Here is a 20931-nt window from a genome sequence, read left to right on the forward strand (position 1 = left end):
CACCTATTTTACCCCTTTTTCAAAATTTAAGAAAAGTATTTTGTGTCTCCAGAATGTGTCTGTAAAGTTTCAGCTCAAAACACCCATCAGATTATTTATTATACCTTTCAGAATATTGGAATGTTCTGCTCTGGACACAGTGTTGCTGTTTTTGTTACCTGTGACTTTAATACAAATGAGCTAGTTCTCCCCACCCATTCTTCCCACATGCCTGTCAGACTGTGCCTCAATCTTTGCCTTGGCTGCATCAGATAAACAGCCCAGTGACAGACATGAAGGAAGCAGATCTCATGTAATGTTTGTGAGAGGTACTCCAGTAAGAACTTTCCCAATGATTATTTGATGTATTTGTTGTGGAGTTAATTCAAGCCTTTCTGCAACGATGAGTCACACACAATGTCATTACAAAGTTAATGCACACACACAGATGCACACACACATAGGAAACACAAACACACAGCAGGCGCATTTAACTTTGCGCTGTTTTTGTAAGCAAATGTAAAACAAAATTAACCTGACTTAACGTCCACAAACCGTGATTGAAGAGTCTTCTTTTATAATTGTACTGACATGCGGCTGTAGCGATAATCGCAGTAATTGATTAAACATGCACTGTTTTAAAAATGTTTTAAACTCATTCTTAATCACATTTGATGATGATTGATGATCATAGAGAGCTAAACAGATCTTTCAATCGCAGTTGCTTTGCGCATGCCCTGTCTTTGTATGTGATTATATACGCTACTAAGAAGACATGTTAATACGAGGCTGTCAATCAGTTTGATGGGTGGGGAAACCGCACTTCTATGTCACGTTGCAGTGGGCCTCAAAATGGGAGGGATTTGGATCCTATTTTACCATTAGGAAATTTAAAAAAAGAGACTTATAGCCTTTATATTATCCCAACATGACTGTGGACACACTATACCTACACACAGTTCTGTGCAGACAACTTACAAACATTTTCATTAATTTTCATCATAGGTGCCTTTTAATATACAAATACACTTCATTCAACATGTACACACAGACATCACCTAAATGTCATAAAACTGCAGGTTAACTATGTTTATTTATAATAACTTATATTTGATTTTAACTTTAACATAATTTGATTATAATGCAATAATGTGCACCTTTTGTAAAGCTGCTTTGAAACAATCATTATTGTAAAAAGAGCTATATAAATAAACAAATAAAAATAGACTTCTGGGAGTTGTAGTGCATTTCAGTGGCAGATGTGTAGTGAGCGAATGTTTGGTGTTTTCCAGTGATCAGCAAATGTTAGATTGCTGGTGATTGTAACAACAACAACACAACTAATTCTTACTTTTATAATAATTATATTTTCATAGGTTATTGAAAGGGCTTTTTTTCTTTGAAATATAAATAATAATATATCAGCATGAACGTCTTTCACAGATGTATGAGATCTGCAACTGAAGGTAAATAAATCATTTATTAACCCCTGACATTTAAATTTTAAAACTTTCTTCTATTTTTTAGGTGTGCTGCAGTGCACTGTGGGTTGTGGCACCTGCATATCCTTGCACTACACCTGGTTCTTATCCATGGGTCATGTATTTAACAATGAACCGTTTGTTTCTATCCTTAACACACAGGGTTATGTAATTTGACTTTTCAGTGGAACTTTGTAAAATAAAAATTCTTGTGGCACATGATATTATAAGGTAAATAAAGTAGTGTTCACACTTTCTAATCACTACTCATTTGTTCATGCATTCATTCAGCCTTAAATAGTGCCATTTTGAAAACAACATCACTATGCACGCTGGTCCAACAAATACATCAGCACTATACCAGCCTGGATAAACAAGGAATGCCAACGTATGCTGGATTTTAGAGGAGGGTGGCATGGAAAGATTTTAAAGTACAGCAGGAGACTGTTTAAACATACTCACTTTCACCATGGTTAGCTTTTTGGCAAATTTGTACATTTTTTATCATACCGCAACCAGTCCCGCTTACAGTGTGCTAGTGTTATAATAAGGGTAAGAGGGATGTAGCCGTGCCCACTAAAACCTCTCTTCACACCCGTTTAGAAAGTAAAAGTGGCAGGCAAGAAAATAAGTCGACCTTTTTTACACAAAGTAGACTGAATATTTGCAAAGAGAAACTGTTAATGGACTGGTCACTTAAAAAGATAAATTTTATAATCATTTATTCAAGTTAAGTGCATTTTAAGCAATGTGACATTAAACATTGGTCTCCGATCCCCTCGGACTACCAAAATCAAAAAGACCAGCAGTTACCCACATTCAGTTACCCACAGCAGTTACCCTCATTATTAACTTTCATCTTTGGGTGATCATTTACTTTCAAGTTATTGTTTTGAATAGAGTTAATTTGTTAAAATCTATTTTATATATTGGAGCTATTATTTTATGTTACTATATTTCTTAGACCTGAATACAAAATGTTGCCCTGCTTAAGAACAAAATAGAACCCCCCAGCACACCCGCCCATCCCTTCCAAAAATATATTGTGATGACTTCATTGATTACAGCATAATGGTAAATGTATACAGTGGATCCTGACATGGGTCTAGTAACCTAATGTGTTGTCTTCTCCTGGTGGAATGGTAAAACAATTTTAATCCTAATGGACTGTGCCCCCTAGACACACTAGAACAGATTAGAATCGATGTTTGCAATGTTTTAATGGTATTTGTTGTCCAAAATATGAACGTCTGTGGAGGTTTCTCTTTCTCGGGGTAGGCTGAAATGTCTATGAAAGTATCATTTTTGGACACGTTTTACTTGGTTCATGTACACATTTGTCTAAACTCTACGGAGTAATTGTGGGTGTATTTTAACTGCCTATAAAGCATGTATTTAAAAACCTCGTGTCACACGTTATTCCAGCGGATGAGCTACTGTGAAAGCTTCACATGTCAACCGGATACAGATGTGAGGCTTCCAACAGCAAGTACCAGTGGCACGAAAAACAAACATCAGATACCAGAACATATCTAGCTAATTAGACATTCGCAGACCATTCCGAAATAGTTAAAGCCACAGACTGTCCAACGTGGATATTCAGTAGCTTTAAATCAGTACATAAATGAAAACAAATACATTTCTTTACAACATTTTATAATAGTAACATCTCAGTGGAGGTTTTAGGTTGAAAATCAGGCATCTCACACAAGACTCTCAAACATGCGCCTTACCTTTCTGACGCCTTCTCTTGTTCTGCAACATACTTTCGTTTTCCAGCCTTAAGAATTGAGCCCCCTTGTGTTGCTGGGAGTTTAAAATGCCCCTAAGATACCAGAAAAGTCGTGGGTGTACTGACCAAACGGAATATGACGGTGTTTATAAATACATGTGTATGTTCATAAAGGCAGCGTGGGTATGCCGTGGAAAGTGTCGCGTTAGCCGCCGGTTAAGAGCTTATGGACAAATGGAGAAAGTCCCCACCCCCTTTCAGCTGATAAAGTTGCTGCGGGTCACTCTCGGTATTGTCTTCTACATGGAATATTTATATTGACTACTTGTTGCTGTACTTTTTTTTAAACTGCCAATACATTTTTTCTGAATTTGAAAAATACTGACTGCTTTTTAAAAATGTTCCTCCATCTAAAGCACATTTAATATATGTTAAAAAAGCGGACATTTTAAAAGTGTGTGTGTGGGGGGTATGAGATCATGTGTTCATATAATTATTAATCACCTGTTTCTAAATGGTCTGTCTCTAAAAGTGAGGGGGGCGGATCGGTTGGACAGGTGTACCTAATAAAGTGGCCAGTGAGTGTGCTTGTGTTGAATAAAAAAATAAAAAGGTCCCTTCACAGTCTTATTTTGTAAATTTTTTGTAGTTATATCAGCTGAATGTACATCACTAAATGCAAACCAGTGAAGACAGGTTTAAAAATTATTTAGATTTTGGAGAGCATCATTGCTTTGTTTCTTTTTAATGTTATAGGTCTCCAAAAATGGTTTAAAAATGTTAAGTTAAATTAATAGCACATGTTAAAAGATGATGACTTAACAGAAATGCATTAGTAGTATTATGATTAAATATTGTGGAATATGGCTGTCAATTAATGTTTTTTGTCCTATTCAAAGGTATAGTCTTTAAAAAAACTTCCTCCATCATTTAGTTGTAGTGGGAGAGTGTAATTGCAGATGACTTCCTTCAGACAAACACAAACATGTGCAAGTGTACACAGTCATTTTAAAAACCACACCAAGTAGAGTAAGAGAATATAAAAGTATTTTACATACATGGTGTTATCATTTTTCTTAGAAAGACACCGATTCAACAGCAGAGGTCGTTTTGCTGATGGTCATGATCACTGGGCGAATCTTTTGCAATAGTATCTGGATGTGGACTTGCACATGCAAGCTAAGACACGCAGTAAAAACAATGTGTTACCATGATGGTGTTTAATAGTGATGAATACTAACTGTGAATGACACTTCTAACTGCTTTCTATATATCAGTATGTTTCGCTGCTCCTGGGAAAACCTGTTTGTGATGAGCTTTGATATGACTTTCTCATAATAACCTGCTTATGGTTGGTTTTTTTGTCTGTGTAACAAAGAGGCTACAAAATGTGTAGATGTTGGTACTTCAAAACAGTGGTGTATAATCCTATAAATTATTCAAATACAGTAGTCTAATACGCTATTAGTTTTGTGCGGTGCAATTGAATTCTCCTTTCCCTTTTAATAAAAATAGAAAAACATTTATCCAATTTATTTCAATTTAGATGATTAGTCGATAAAATGAAACAATCTTCTCTCAGTTTTATTTTTCCTAGGATACTTTTACTTCCACTCTAGTACAGATTGTGTTTGGCCTTGTACTTTTACTTTCACTTTCGCTTTCACTTTCACCCAAAATCAATAACCCTGATATTATTATTTTCATGCAATAAACCATGCACAAAGTATTACCATAACACACCGTATCACAATTATTATGATACTACTACTACTACTACTACTACTAATAATAATAATAATAATAATAATAATAACAACAATAATGATAAAGATAATAATAATAATGATGATGATAATAAGTATTATTATAATTATTATTATTATTATTACTATATTTGTGTAAAATGTTGTCACTATTACTTATGAAAGTAGTTGAATTATCTTCTGCCCTACAGCGAATCACATCTTCAACAATGATATCTTTATTGAACTGAACTAAAGCATTAAATAACTAACAACATCAATGCGAGAACAAAATCAGCATAAGTGAAATGGAATATCTCTTGAACTGAACTTGTTTCACACTAATGAAACTACATTTATAGTTTTAATTTATTGTTTTCTCTGTAAATCTGTTTTGACATCATTTGCACTGTATAAAGAGGTACTATAAAAATGAACTTGAAATTACCTGTCAAATATTCAAGAAGCTTTTATATAATGAACTGAAGTTTAAAGATGTCTGTAGTTTATATGTTTATCAGTTTACAGAGTTTATTATTTTATTATTAATATTGCTGTCATTTGAACCGGTTGCGGTTATTGCAGTTAATTGTAGTTTTTTTTTTTTTTTGCCTTAAAAGGAATTCATTAATATTTGAATACCATGATTTAGAATTGAATGTGTATTTTTCCACTATATTAGAAATATGGAAATAAAAGCCATTTAAAAATACAGTATTTGCACTTCATTCACTTTTTAAGGCACTGCTATTTTACTGACGACAAACAATAATGAAAAAAATATACTCAAAATATGTCACAAATATTTAATATTTCATAGCAATATGAAGACTTTCATTTCCCCATGTTGTCAACACATAATTCACAAGTGTCACATTCAAGCCAGAAAATGTAGTTCAATTTAGAAAATCTGTACAAATTTTTTGTAATATTTTGCACCATGCACAGTATATATTATGATGTAATTCAACCCCAAGAATTATTATGAATTATTTATTACAAATTACTTAAAATATATAATAAAAAAGTCAAGTTAATTAGTATTTATCACTTTAGCATAATGCCTTTTAGTAATAATACCAAATTGATCTATTAAACATCATGCAAGAGATTCATGCACCATACTACACCAGAATAGAAATTAAGTTCTAGGCACATTTTATGTCTGATATTCCAAAAACAAACTCATCCATTTCTCAAACTATCTTAAATCAAGCGTGGAGGAATCCAGCAGAATAATCTTTTCAGATTAAGTCACAATATAAGAATGACAGATCATTTAGACCCGATTGATAATCGGACAACATCCTTTTAGGCAACAACTTTATGCCTTATTTACCCTTAAAAGTTTGATATTAGTGCCTTGAGGGCACATACTATAGGGTATATATTTCTGCTGTAAAGTATTAATATGCACTTTGTAGGGGTATAGGGCACAAATATGTCCCTGTAAGCACTAAAGTTACCATTTTGTATTTTATCTGACAGTGAACACAACAACAAAATCCCTCCCTGACATAATTAATTTAAAGGACACAATATAGATTTTACATAACAACTACAGGAAAAATGATCATTTATAATACAAAAATATCGGTGCCACTTTACAATAAGGTTTCATTAGTTAATGTTAGTTGATGCACTACGAGTTAGCATGAACTAACAATGAACAACTGTATTTTCATTAACTACAGTAACTAACATGAAGAAATACTGTAACACATGCGTCGTTCATTGTTCATTGACTAAAACATGCTTTTGTAAAGTGCTACCAAAATATCACAACATATTGCAAAGCCTGCTACACCCTTCAAAGCCATAACTACCAGCAAAGCTGAAACTACCAGCACTTCCTACAGACACTAGAGACCTTATATGTTCATGCAAACAAATAAAAATGATTCTTCAAAACATGTAATTTTGTGCTGCAGTATACAGTGCACAGCATAAATGAGGACATCCCCTTTTAAAATGAACATTTCCACTTGTCAGTGAACACAGACAATACATTTCCGTACACTTAAACAAAATAGATTTATTAAAGAGCACCTATTTTACCCCCTTTTCAAGATTTAAGATAAGTATTTTGTGTCTCCAGAATGTGTCTGTAAAGTTTCAGCTCAAAACACCCGTCAGATTATTTATTATACCTTTCAGAATATTGGAATGTTCTGCTCTGAACACAGTGTAGCCTGTGCCTTTAATGCAAATGAGCTAGTTCTCCCCACCCATTCTTCCCACGTGCCTGTCAGACTGTGCCTCAATCTCCGCCTTGGCTGCATCAGATAAACAGCACAGTGACAGACATGAAGGAAGCAGATCTCACGTAACGTTTGTGAGAGGTACTACAGTAAGAACTTTACCAATGTATTTGTTGTGGAGTTAATTCAAGTCTTCCTGCAACGATGAGTCACACACAACATCGTTACAAAGTTAATGCACACACAGACACACACATACACGCAGCATGCTTGTTTAACTTTCCACTGTTTTTGCACGGCAAATATGACAGTATACACAATATCCACTGCTGTATGGATATCTGTTATGTTAATGTACAAAATAAACCTGATTTAACGCCACAAACCGGGATTGAAGAGTCTTCTTTTATAATTGTACTGACACTGCAGCTGTGCTGATTAATTACATACTGATTTTACTGTCTTTAATTTACTACAAACATGCTCTGTTTTAAAAACTTTTTAAACTTGTAAAACTCATTATTGATCACATTTGATGATGACTGATGATCACAGAGAGCTGAACAGATCTTTTAATCCCAGTTGCTTTGTGCACGTCCTGCCTTGTTGATATGATTATACGGGTTACTACAGAGACATGTCAATTAATTTGGTGGGCGGGGAAACCACACTCTTATGTCACGCTGCTGTGGGCCTTAAAATGGGAGGAATTTGGATTCTATTTTAATGTCAGGAATTTAAAAAAAGAGGCTTATTGTCTTTATATCACTCCAATATGACTGTTGACACACTATAACTACACACAGTTCTGTCCAAACAGCTTCCAAAAGATGATTTTCATCACAGGTGCCCTTTAAACAGTTATAGTAAGTCAAATAAACTAAACATCAGGAGGAATAGAAAAATAATACATTTAAATTCAATTTGTAAGAGGCTAAATTATTATATGCGTTTGTTTACATGACAAAACATGTATTTTTGACTCAAGAAGGTCCATACTGGCTCCAAAGGCAGATACTGATAAGATCAGGGCCTGGTGTGTGGACTTTGGGGGTTTTACGATGTGGTCACATGTTGATTGGTCAGTTTGAATGTCTCAACATTTGGGCTTTAGTCACATGGTCAAGAAAGATACAAAATAGATGGTAAAACGCTGCTCTGTCTCTTTTCTTTTCCTGACCTGTCTTTTCCTGGTCTGCTTTCCTCCTCTGCTCCTCTCCTTCTCTGGAGTCTATCTTCTCTGACTCTACTGCAATCAGGCTAACTTCTGGGCCTGCTCTCTTTGTCTCTCTCTCCCTCCTCCTGTGTCTCCCCTTCTACCTCTGGTAACTTTAATTTTACATTTAAGCTGGGTACAATTTATATCATATGTTTTATCATTCCATATTTTATCATTTTATACAATTATTTTGTAACTAATTCAGTTGTAACCATAGAGAATTATTGTCATTGAATCATCTCATTTTCAAGTATTTGTGAATTACTTTTGATTTAACATCAACACTTAATTGCTCCATATTGCAATACAATACAATCACATAATATCAACGCTCTCCCACATTTATAGCTATTAATACTGCCCATTCGGCAGAACTACAGTTCGAACCGCTGTGGTTTTAAAACCCAATCTTACAAAATGTTATAACAAAAAAGACAAATTACAAACTACTAAATTTAGAAATAAACTTCTACATTTTTCATATATGTGCGTACTATTTTGTGGACTGTAATCTTGATGTGTTGGTGAGATTTAAAAGACTACCTGAAGTTTTGGCAGCGGTGAAAAACATAAGCTGTGATTTGTTATCAGATCAAGGCCATGAGAACATTTTGTCATTACAGAAACTTGACTGACTGCTTATTGGAAGTACAGTATCTCAGAGTGACTTTAACTTCTACTATAAGGTCATCATCTGGTAAGGGTGGTAGAGTCACTACAATGTTTAATAATATGTCATCCACTGGCAGTTGAGGACTACTCTAGTTTTGAGTTACAGGCTCCTATTGTTCGGTTATTTGTGCACTCATATTCAGACCCCCAAAATATAACAAAATGTTTATTCACGAGTTTTCAGAGTTTTTAATTACAATTGCACCAAGTTTTGAGAAGATTTTAATACTTGGTGATTTTAATTTGCATATCCGCTGTCCTAAACAGCCTATATGAAAGGAATTTCTGCGTATTATTTGGTTCATTTAATCAAATTCAATTTGTCTTAAAGCCTACACTACACATTTGGCCGCAGTTTAGATCTTCAGGCATCCCAATTTCAAATATAGACATTGAAGATGGTTGTCTTTCTGATCCAGATCCATAATCCAGTCGTTTTTAATATTTCAATTTCCAGTCCCTTTCTAAATAATAAGCCATCACACCACTGTGTTCATTGCTTGAAATCCTCAACGACCAGTGATTTTCTAAAGGCTGCATTAGTTCTATTAGTTAGAGTAAATGTCGATATTTAATTCCACCTGTAATGGCATCATTGACTTGTGTGTTCCTTTAAAGTCCTAAAGCCAAACAGCAATCGTGGCTGTAGATAGTAGTGATACCTGTAGCATTCAACAATTATCAAGCTGAGAGAAAAGGGAAGAAGACTAAGCTACAGGTGCTTTATCATATAGTGAAAGACATTATAATTAAATATAAGAAGGCAGTAAAAGCTGGAAAAAAAAACTATATTTTTCTGATCTTATTAGAAAGTCTCCAAATAACCACAGAATTCTATTGAAAACAATTAATTCAGCCTTAAACACTGAGATTACAACTGGTTGCTATTTGCTATTTTTGACAACATGTGAAAAGTTTTTTGTTAGTAAAACTGAGGCTCTTAGAGCTGCTTCATTTGCACACTTATCATTCATTCATTCATTCATTCATTCATTCATTTTCTTTTTGGCTTAGTCCATTTATTAATCAGAGATCGCCACAACGGAATGAACAGCTAACTTATCGAGCATATGTTTTACACAGCGGATGCCCTTCCAGCTGCAACCCATCACTGGGAAACATCCATACACACTCTTTTACATGCATACACTCCGGCCAATTTAGCTTATTCGATTCACCTATAGCGCATGTCTTTGGACTGTGGGGGAAACCAGAGCACCCGGAGGAAACCTACACGAATACATGGAGAACATGCAAACTCCACACAGAAATGGCAACTGGCCCAGCCGGCAACCTTCTTGCTACCCACTGTGCCACCGTGACGCCCTAGCAGACTTTTAAAATAAATTTAAACCGATCAAACATTGGTTACAACAGTGTTTTTGAATATTATCCATCCGTGTCTTCTTATTCAGGTATTGGTGGTGGTTGGCTTAGATCTTTTATCAATAATAGTACATTCTAGTTTGCTGAGTGGTGTTATGCCATTTTGTTTTAGGCATCTGGATTTACCAATCATAATAATTTTGGGCCTAGCTCTATTTCCCATTTATGTACTTCCCTTGGCTGCTATCTTTCAGAAGCCAGTTACAAGCACATTCATTCTCTAGTCAGAAGTGGTTTCTATCAATTAAGGAATATTATGTCCAGATTGGATTATTGCAATTCAGTGTATTCATTCCTTTAGATGTTTCAAAATGCATCCACTAGGTTTTTAACTGGGACTAAGAAATTTGCTAGCATTTTACCAGTATTACCGTTCCTTCATGGGTTCCCAGTCAAATTTATAATTCAGAACAAGTTGTTAGTCTGAATAGTCTGACACCTGGTGGGTTTCTTTACTGGCATACAAATCAAGGTCCCTTTTGGTCCGCGTACCAATTTCAGCTAGTTGTCTTCAAGACTCGATAAAAATCAAAAGGAGGCTTTTTTTTCAGGGCTTTTTCTGTTGCAGCCCTTTTCTGGAGTGGTTTACCTTTATACATAAGATCATGCTCTCCTCTTGATGCTTTTAAATCTCATTTTAAAAAATCATCTTCTGTCTCTTGCAATTTATTGTACTTAATTTTATCGTAAATATAGATTTTGTGTGTTGTTTTTTTTGTAAAGTACTTTGGTCAACATTTGTTTTTTAAATGTGCTATATAAATAAAGCAAAACAAATCTTAAGTTATTTTGTTTAATTATCTCTAGTTTTGGCTTTGGTACTGACTAATCTGATCTATATACCAGTGTTAATTTTGACAGCAAATTTTGATTTTAGTTATAGTCTTTTGTACGGTGGCCGAGAGAGCTTAACTTGCTGCAATTTAAGAAAACACACGCAATTACAAAAAAAACAGCAAATTAAGAAAAGATCTTCATCCGTTTGACAGCACACCTGCTGCAAATCCTCACAATGCAAACTTACTCATACAATCCGCTGCATTTCACACACAACACAAACATTAATAAAACGAGTTGCATTTCACACAACACAAAAAGAACGGAACACAACGCAAATGATTCAATGCGACCCACCAACGTGGCAGATTTTGTTTGTTTTTTACCCGATACCTGTGTCTTTAGTATTTATTAGCCTAAATAACCATAACCTCCATAACCAGGCTCCGTCACGTTTTAGGGTCTCCTTGAAACATTTCTGTTGTGTTGTGTGTGAAATGCAGCACGTTTTATTAATGTTTGTAAAATACAGCGCGTTTTATTAATGTTTGTGTTGTGACTAAATGCTCTGCGTTTCTTAAGTTGTTTGTGTTGTGAGAAAATGCAACATGTGTGCTGTCAAATTGTCGAAGATCGTTTCTTAATTTGCAGGTGTTTTTTGTAATTGCATGTGCTTTCTTACATTGCAGCGCATTAAGCTCTCTCGGCCATCGTACTTTTGGCAAAAATTCCATTTTAGTTTAGTCATATTTTAGTCTTCTGAATCTTTTTAGTTTTAGTCTAGTTTTAGTCAACTAAATTTTATAAGATTTTAGTTGATTAAATCTACTCTAGTGAGAAGCTATTCCATTTCAGTTAAGCAAAAGCGCACACTCAGGTAAGATAAAAAAAAGAGTTTACCTTTGTGTGAATTTAGGGATGATTCCCTAGTATGCTGATGTCGCTTTATTTTTGTTGTTTTTATCAGCTATTTCCTCCCCATACAGTTTACTTTTTTTTGTCTTGACATCTAAAGTGAATCTTCATTTTCTCTCAGCTGTTGCCATTTTAGTACAGTTTAATCTGACAGACCCCCCTATGGAATATGATGTACTCGCATCCTGCGTCTACTGTTGACCAGTTACTTTTCAAATGTGCGTGTGTGCATCATGCATCACACACCAAGATTAATTCTCATTGGTTATTTTCCAAAAAACCTCCCTCGGTCACTTTCTTGTCTCATTTTTATTAGTCAAGGAAATTGTCAGTATATTTTTATTATAGTTGTCATTATCATCACTTAATTTTTATTTAGCTTTCGTCTAGTTTTCGTCGGTAGAAACTAGCTCGTCACGAAAATTATGCCGAAAATATTTCGCCAACAAAATCAACACTGGTATATACACAAATACATTATTGCATAGTGCCCTATATAAATATTAATTTAAAAGAGAGATCTGTTTGGGATGTACTCATTTATGCTGGGCACTATATGTAGACACATTCGAGATTTTAGATACATTTGTTTCTCCCATTGATACTGACATAGCTGCATATATCATAAAAGACATGAATAGAAACCAGTTTTAAGTCTGTTCATCCGAGTTGGCTTTTGTCGTGTCTTTGAAGTCGGGGTTTAGCAGGGTCATAAGATCCACCATGGCTTGACTGACCTGACAGCCAAATTTATGAGAGTCCTGTGAACAATAAAAAAGGACACTACATTTTAGATTCATGTGCTCCTTAATGGTACAACAAACAGTTTGTGGCTCATAAAGCATCACTTAAGGGGACACACAAAAACAACTGATAACATAATAAAATAATCAGGTGTTTTATGTCAGAATTATATAGACACTGTTGCATGTATGGATTTCAGAAACGTTCTAGGTGTTTACATTTGTCCCCTTTCCCACAAATATTTTGAGTTCCATCTGCTTGGAATGATGTTCATCTATGAATTAAAGCTCCTTGCTGTATCAGAAATCACCCCCTAAACCAGGAATGTCGAACTCCATTCCTGGAGGGCCGCAGCCCTGCACAGTTTAGTTCCAACAATGATTAAACACACCTGATCAAACTAATTTAGTCATTCAGGCTTGTTCGAAACCTACAGGTAAGTGTGTTGGAGCAGGGTTGGAACTAAACTGTGCAGAGCTGCAGCCCTCCAGGAATTGAGTTTGACATCCCTACTCCTAAACCCTCATTCATTATTCCTTATACATTATTCCATATAATCCACTTGAAGGAGTGAATGAAAACTAGTGAATTTGGACACTGAGTCCACTGGAAGAGAAGTCGCTTTGTATGTGTTTTACTGGTTGATAAGTCCCTCAGGTGGATTAGACTTTAAACTTCTAAATTCAGACCGTGGGATAGTTATGTAACACTTTGTGAGTAGTCTATAGGTTGTTTTCCCATGACATAATTGATGACACGTTAAATTCATATGGAGGGCAGGACATAGGCATAGGCATTTCTATCAGAACATCGAAATGTTTGTGTTTTATGTTGTTACTAATGGTTTAAATCGGCTAAAATGAGAAATGCTAACAGCTTTTATAGGCTTCCAAAAGTTGTTGCTCATAAAGGGGGCAAAGTGCAAGAAACTGGCTGAAAAAGATTTTTTCAGTACATCCGTGTGTACAAGCTTTTTTTTAAATGCGATAATTAGCTGGACAGCACAAATAAAGATTATATACAGGTCTAACTATGTGTATAAATATATTAATGTGTTATATAAAAATCAGATGCAAGGACCACCACACTTACACAAAATCCAGGAGAATATAAATAACGTACCCTGCCATGTAATCGCTGCAATGAATTCTCTGTCTTGTTTTGCAATAATCTAAGTCTTTACTGGCATTTCAGCAGAATAAACAATCGTAACATTAACATCGAGATGTGCAGCAGTGGTGAATGTTTGGTGATGTTTTATAAACAAATTTCGGGAGGAGCACGCGCAGAAGTTTCAGTATCAAATACGTCATTGACAATTATTCTATTATCCAATCAGTTCTTGACCAAACACCTATATATACCAAAGCTGTCTTACCTGCAGCATCTTACGACTTTAGCATCCCTCCACCACCCCGTCACCTCACCTCTTAAGCATTACAATCCCGGGGGGAGCGTTCTGGGGCCAGGCTAGATACTTCGCTCGAATCCCTATTCCTCTCTGTTTCCTGATAAGAGGAATAACTCGAGTTTGGGTGTCTTCCCCGAGCTCAGAGCCCTCTCCCCGGACAGCATGCCAAATACGCTTTATTCTGAAACTATTGTAAGTGTGAACTCGTGAATTGACGGTTAGTTGATTGACAGAACAAAAAAGACATGTGAGCAAAACTAGACGGTTATTATTGTGGAGCACTTTTCCCCCTTACAAAAAAAATAAAATAAATAACAATGTAGACTATACGACACACTTTTGTAAGCTTTCATCTGTTATTTTGTGATGCCTGGAAAATATAACGTAACGGAAAAAACTATAGTAATTTATTATGAACATGTTTTTGAACCACACTATAGTAAAGTGTATAATGTGTACAACTCTTTGCTGATGAATGCTACCAAATACTGTAGCATAGTAAACTTACAAACTGTTTTAAATACTGTAACGTTAGTGTAAATTGTGGCGCATTGTGATGATTATAGCATAGAAAACTGAAGCCTTTTGGATAATTTATTACTAATGTACCACAGCAACAATATAATTACTCTGACAGTTTAACTCAAGTAATTATCTATAGTATTTACTATAGTATGTTTTCATGTGATAACTTACAGTATCTACCGCCTCGATGACAGGCAAATATATTTGAGTTCAGCACAAAACTCGGCCCGCTTCATGATATAAGGATCATGCCCAACATGCCCCCCTGAATTATCAGTCCCCTGTTTATTTTTGTCCCCAACTTCTGTTTAACGAAGAGAACATTTTTAACACATTTCTAATCATGATAGTTTTAATAACTCATTTCTAATAACTGATTTATTTTATCTTTGCCATGATGACAGTAAATAATATTCTACTAGATATTTTTCAAGACGCGTCTCTATAGCTTTAAGTGCCATTTAAACGCTTAACAAGGTTAATTAGGTTAAATAGGCAAGGTTAGGGTAATTAGGCAAGTTATTGTATAACAATGTTTTTTTCCGTAGACAGTTGAAAAAAAATAGCTTAAAGGGGCTAATAATTTTGACCATAAAATTATTTTTTTTAAATAAAAGCTGTTTTTATTCTAGCCAAAATAAAACAAATAAGACTTTCTCCAGAATAAAAAATATTATCAGACATACTGTGAACATTTCCTTGCTCTGTTAAACATCATTTGGGAAATATTTAAAAAAGAAAAAATAAATAAATAAATAAATCAAAGGTGGGCTAATAATTCTGACTTCAACTGTATGTGGTTATTTTCTTTAAAATCTCCTTCCTGCCCTTCATCTGAATTTTGCACATCACCAGAACCACGTGATTGCAACAACCCTATAAGTAATGACACAAAGACATTTGATTTCTGTCATGTATATAAACATACACTTTAAGTTATTTTTTATTTGGAATAGTTCACCAATAGGATTTCTCTGTGGATGCCATTTTGTGGTTAGATGCAAATATGTATTCAGTGCACAAACTCTCACGGTGCATTGGGTATTCTCTAATGAGAAGCGTGTTTACACAGAAGGCTGTGTATGTGCATCAATTTTAGCTTTCGAAGTGATGGCTGGTGGAAGAATGCTTTTGTCTGATGCAAAAAATGCTTTTCTTACTTATATTTTTTTGTCTTCTTTTCAGTCCAAATATCTAAAAATTCTTATAATCAAGAACCAATTTCTAGACAAGCAAAACATATTGTCTTGTTTTCAGAAATAATATGCCAAAATTAAGGAAATTTTTCCCTAAAACAAGCAAAATAATCTGCCAATAGGGTAAGCAAAATAATCTCGCTTTTCCTTTTGACATAAGATTATTTTGCTTGTTTTAAGGAAAAACTCACAGAGAAACAGCATAATAGCCAGGAGTTTTTAATGTCATCAATATATACTACAAACATACATTTTTTTTATTAATTTTTTATTTAATTTTAAATATTTTCTTCTCAATAAATTGCAATTAAATTTCTATATAGAGGATATTCATTGTGTCTTCATGCAGTGTATAACTAGAGGTTATCAAATAATAATAATAATAATATCAAATAATAATGATGTGCTGTTTTGCAATACAAGCAGTGAGTTGTTTTAAAAGGGCAAGCATCATATTAAACGTATAAGCATTAACAAAGGGTCTAAAAGTAAAATTGAAATTCAAAGCAAAATCTAGCTGTCAATAGAAACTGTTTACTAAATCAATCCTAACAAATCTGCACTCTGTCACGTCTGGCGTGTTGTGGAATGAGGGAAACAAATGTGAGGTTGCAAATGCAGTCTTTCCAGGTTTACTGATAATTCAAATTAAAACGTAAACAAAACAAGAACATCATAGAAGCAACGTAAACAACTAATAACAAATAAAAATGGAACAAAACACAAACAAAACAGAGATTGTTACACACAGACACAAAGTTTTGTGTCCAGTTATACGTTATCATCTTAAAGGGGTGGTCCACTACAATATCATATTTTAAACTTTAGTTGATGTGTAATGTAGCTGTGTGAACATAAACAACATCTCTGGATGTAGGATACTCAAACTTCCATGCAAAGGCAGACATTGGCTTTTACAGAGTTAGCTTAGCAAAGCCTACAGCGAATGGATTTAGGGACTACAAAAAAAACATATCTTGGCTAATGAGATCACAAATGTTCCATGTCACGCGCATTCACTGCGCACACACCTTGCGCAGCAAAATGGCGTGGCCACAGACGCTTTAGTAGAGAAAGGAAAATGCTGTCCAAACGCTGCTATTTCCATGGGTCTTGTTCTGTTTCACTATTTGGCCTTCCAAGGGACGTGACAAAAACAGAAGTGCTTACAATTTAATTTAATTATGTTCCAGAATATTATTAAAAAAGATATAGCTCTCTGTGCAAAGCATTTTACAAAGGACAGCTTCCACAATTGGTTCGCAGTGTAGTGCTGGATTCAGCCTACGATAAAAGAAGAAGCTGTGGATTGTGAGCCACAACCTGTAAGTACTTCTTTTTGTTAAAACTGATATCTTCCATGAATAGTTTCTAACGTTCATTGAAGGCTATGTTGTAATAAGGACGTAAGCAAGGATATAAACACTGAGAAACACGGTTTGTCACTAGCAATTATTATTAGCAATTTAGCTCATGCCTGCCAACATTTGTGCCCGAATTTCCCAAGAACGGGGGGTGTGGGGGGTTTGGCTTGGTGTGATGGTCTCTGAGTAATAAAGTTGAGAACCGGGGGGATGGATGGTCTGCGGGTGTATGTGGTGTTATCAATGTTTTCGGCTGGCGGCGATCAGATACCATACAAAAATTGATGACCTGGTGTGGGGATGAATCTAAGGACGTTTTCCGCAAGAAAGATGGGTGGGTGGCAGGAGATGGGTGTGAAATAAGAGAAACTCTCAGGAAAAACTCTGAGTTTTACATTTCTTATGTACAGACATCCCAAGTCTCTACTACTCAAGCCAACAGCACTTCAGAGAAACAGCCAAGACGGCAGCAATGCATTGTTGAGCACGCGCACTACTATTACGGTCAACCATTTTACTCCTATAATTTATTCCTTTTTCTGCAACGTATGTTTTACACACCCAGGCCTGATTACTGCCACATGCAGAGATACAAATAAATAAAAAAACAAATAATAATCATAATAATTGAATAAAATAATTGAAATCCACCAGTCTGGAAAAGGTTATAAAGCCATTTCTAAAGCTTTGGGCTGCAGCGAACCACAGAGAATTCCAGTATCTACAAATGGCAAGAACATGGAACCAAATTACCCCAAGAACATAGCTGATGTTGTGGGGTCTTTTGTGACCTCTTGGATGAGTTGTTGCTAAGGACCTGCAGGCCTCAATTTTCTGAGTGAGGTGAGGTGAAATTAGCATATTCTCAGGCTCAGTTCAGTAATTAGCTTTTTGCTATATAAAAATTATTTTTATTTTCAGCTTAATTTAACTTCAGTGTTTAAAATAATAATAATAATAATAATAATAATAATAATAATAATAATAATAATAATAATAATAATAATAATAATAATAATAATAGTTCTGCCCATACACATATTTGTTCATGGTAAAAAAAATAAACAAACAAACAAACAAACAAACAAACAAATAAATAAATAAATAAATAAATAAATAAATAAATAAATAAATAAATAAATAAATAAATAAATAAATAAATAAATAAATAGTCACCAGGAGGCTTAGCAAGGTTTTTAAATTGTGGCTGTTTAGATTGTTAGGTTTGCTCTTACAGTCTCTTTGCAGGAGTGCTTGCAAGACACATGGAAGTTGATCATGTCCTCTCCCATGATGATGTAAGACACACCGTAGCCGTCATCAGCCACCTTAACAGGAACAAACCATGAACTCAGTGATCAAAACAGAGCCGCTACCAGTTTGTGGAATTTTCATTTAGATAACATGTGTGCTGATCAATTACTCACAGGACCAAAGCCTCCCCCCAGGGAGATGAACTCTGGGTGGTTGACCAGATCAAACAGCTCCATCTGTTGCACAGGTGTCTGAGATGTAGAGAGGCGCCAGGGCTCAGACAAAACCTACAGTTCACATGAACGCATATAAACAACAGCTTCACACCCTGACATACATGCTAATCTTGTCCTGCTTATAAATCCCCTTAATGTTTTATTCTTTTAAAGTCCCTGTAAAATCCTAATAAAATTTTTGAGATGTTAGTTTTTCAGTATGTTAGTCTTAAAGGGGTGATCCACTACGATATCATATTTTAAACATTAGTTCATTTGTAATGAAGCTGTGTGAACATAAACAAGGGAGACATTGGCTTTTACAGAGTTAGCTTAGCAAAGCCTACAGCAAACAATACTGTAATGTTATAGCAGAAAAAGCTTTATTGCCGTCCAAAAGTTTCTGTATTTGGGCTTCCAAAGGACACGACACAAAGAGAGAAGTGCTTACAATATAATTTGAATTATGTTCCAGAGAATTTTGAAAAAATATATAGCTAGCATTTGACAAAGGACAGCTTCCAGAATCTCTCCCAGTTCAGTGCTGGATTTGACTAGAAACTCCTTTAAGTAGGAACAGATCCAGCCATAATAGATGAAGCTGTGGATTGTGAGCCACAAAATGTAAGTATTTTTATTTATTAAAACTGATCTATTACATGCAGAGCATGTTTAGCATTACCGGTATGTTGTAGCAAGGATGTAAACAATGGGAAATGCTGATTGGCATCGTTAACAATTTCACTCCAAATTCATATTTATCCATCAAACCCTTGTAAATACCTACAATCTTCAACAGCGCTGCAGTGTTTCTCTATGTGGACACTTTCCCTACGTTCTACATCTCAAATAACCAACTCGCAAAAGATATGTGAACGCTTCATATTACTTACGCATGCTTATTCCGAATATATGTGAATATACATGCAAAAGTGCATGCTTGTAGGGGCGAGATGCTTTTCCTGGTAACGTGGAGCGAATTCGAGAATCACGGCACATTATGTTAGCTGACCAATCAGAGTCTCTTGAGTGCGGGCCTTGAATATGACAGTCATTTTCATGTTAGCTGAGTAGTTATATATAATCAAAATAAGATATATGAAAAAATAAGGTTATTTTCTACAAATGAAGCATGAGCACACATTGATTTGTATCTTATACACACATCCAAGCCTTAAAATTGCACTCTGGACCACCCCTTTAAGGATATCTATAAACTAGCATGCTCCAAAACGTTCATTAAAAAGATATAAACTTGCAGTTTGTCACTTTTGCGTTAATAGATCAATGTTTTTTATTGACCTTGTCACCTTATACGTCTCATTAAATCTTCTGGCCCATCAAATCATCTATAGTATTTGACATGCTCCGCCCACTTCAAGACGTTATTGCTATTTGCACTTTAGCTCAACCACTCTCAATGACAGAACTGTGATAATAACAAACACAACTGGCAGATCTTTACAAAGGGGGAGGGGCTACACTATGTCCCACATAGGTCATTATGATTCAGTTCATATTACTTCACACATTGAAAAAAAAATGCACATTTCAAAGCACTTCCTGGGAACATTTTAACAAACAGTCAGTAAACAATTAATGCTAACTAATTTACTTGAAAATGAATTCATTTAATTTCTGAAGCAATTAGGTCCTGCCTAAGTATTAGTTATTTTTGAGTGTTAATGTCAAGTATAATATGCATTTATAAGCTGACTGTATATTTATAAAAACAAATTGTATCATGGACTGTGCAAAATGAATCAGTCTCTCCAAATACAAACATACACTGACCTCTTTAAGAAAAGGAGACTCTACCCCCAGGTATTTTGAGACTACATATAGGCAGAAGAGGTGTCTATCAATGCCAGATCCAGTCATGGCCAAGCGGTAGAGGTTCTGATGCTTCTCAGCAGTTTTACGGAGGAGCTTTCTGCATTGTTCTCTGTCCTAGGAGAGAAAAAAAAAAATCAGGCCAACTCAAATATTTGTTGAGAGAAAATTAAAATCACTAGGCTGCTTATTTAATATTTAATTAATAAACAATTAGCTATAAATATTAAATAAAGCTTTATAACAGCCATGTGTTTACATTGTCGTGTCAGTTCTGTTATT

General features: G+C 34.9%; 1 protein-coding gene and 1 long non-coding RNA gene across 3 annotated transcripts in view; both read right to left on the reverse strand.

The window, feature by feature from the left end:
* Positions 1-3409, reverse strand: part of LOC130221298 (uncharacterized) — a 48438-nt gene extending 45029 nt beyond the window's left edge. The window contains exon 1 of the long non-coding RNA XR_008836272.1: positions 3194-3409. This is a non-coding gene — a long non-coding RNA (uncharacterized LOC130221298). The remainder of the gene's footprint in view (positions 1-3193) is intronic.
* A 2320-nt stretch (positions 3410-5729) lies between these two features.
* cpt1a2b (carnitine palmitoyltransferase 1A2b) overlaps positions 5730-20931 on the reverse strand; it is a 63290-nt gene continuing 48088 nt past the window's right edge. For both annotated transcript variants that reach the window (XM_056453690.1, XM_056453691.1), the window contains 4 exons: positions 20611-20766; positions 18775-18888; positions 18583-18675; positions 5730-12868 (listed from right to left, as the gene is read on the reverse strand). In XM_056453690.1, coding sequence (XP_056309665.1) covers positions 12758-12868; positions 18583-18675; positions 18775-18888; positions 20611-20766 — 474 coding nt within the window. In that variant the 3' untranslated portion in view covers positions 5730-12757. The remainder of the gene's footprint in view (positions 12869-18582; positions 18676-18774; positions 18889-20610; positions 20767-20931) is intronic.

This window comes from Danio aesculapii, chromosome 3, assembly GCF_903798145.1.
Source record: "Danio aesculapii chromosome 3, fDanAes4.1, whole genome shotgun sequence".
In the NCBI taxonomy this organism is placed as follows: domain Eukaryota; kingdom Metazoa; phylum Chordata; class Actinopteri; order Cypriniformes; family Danionidae; genus Danio; species Danio aesculapii.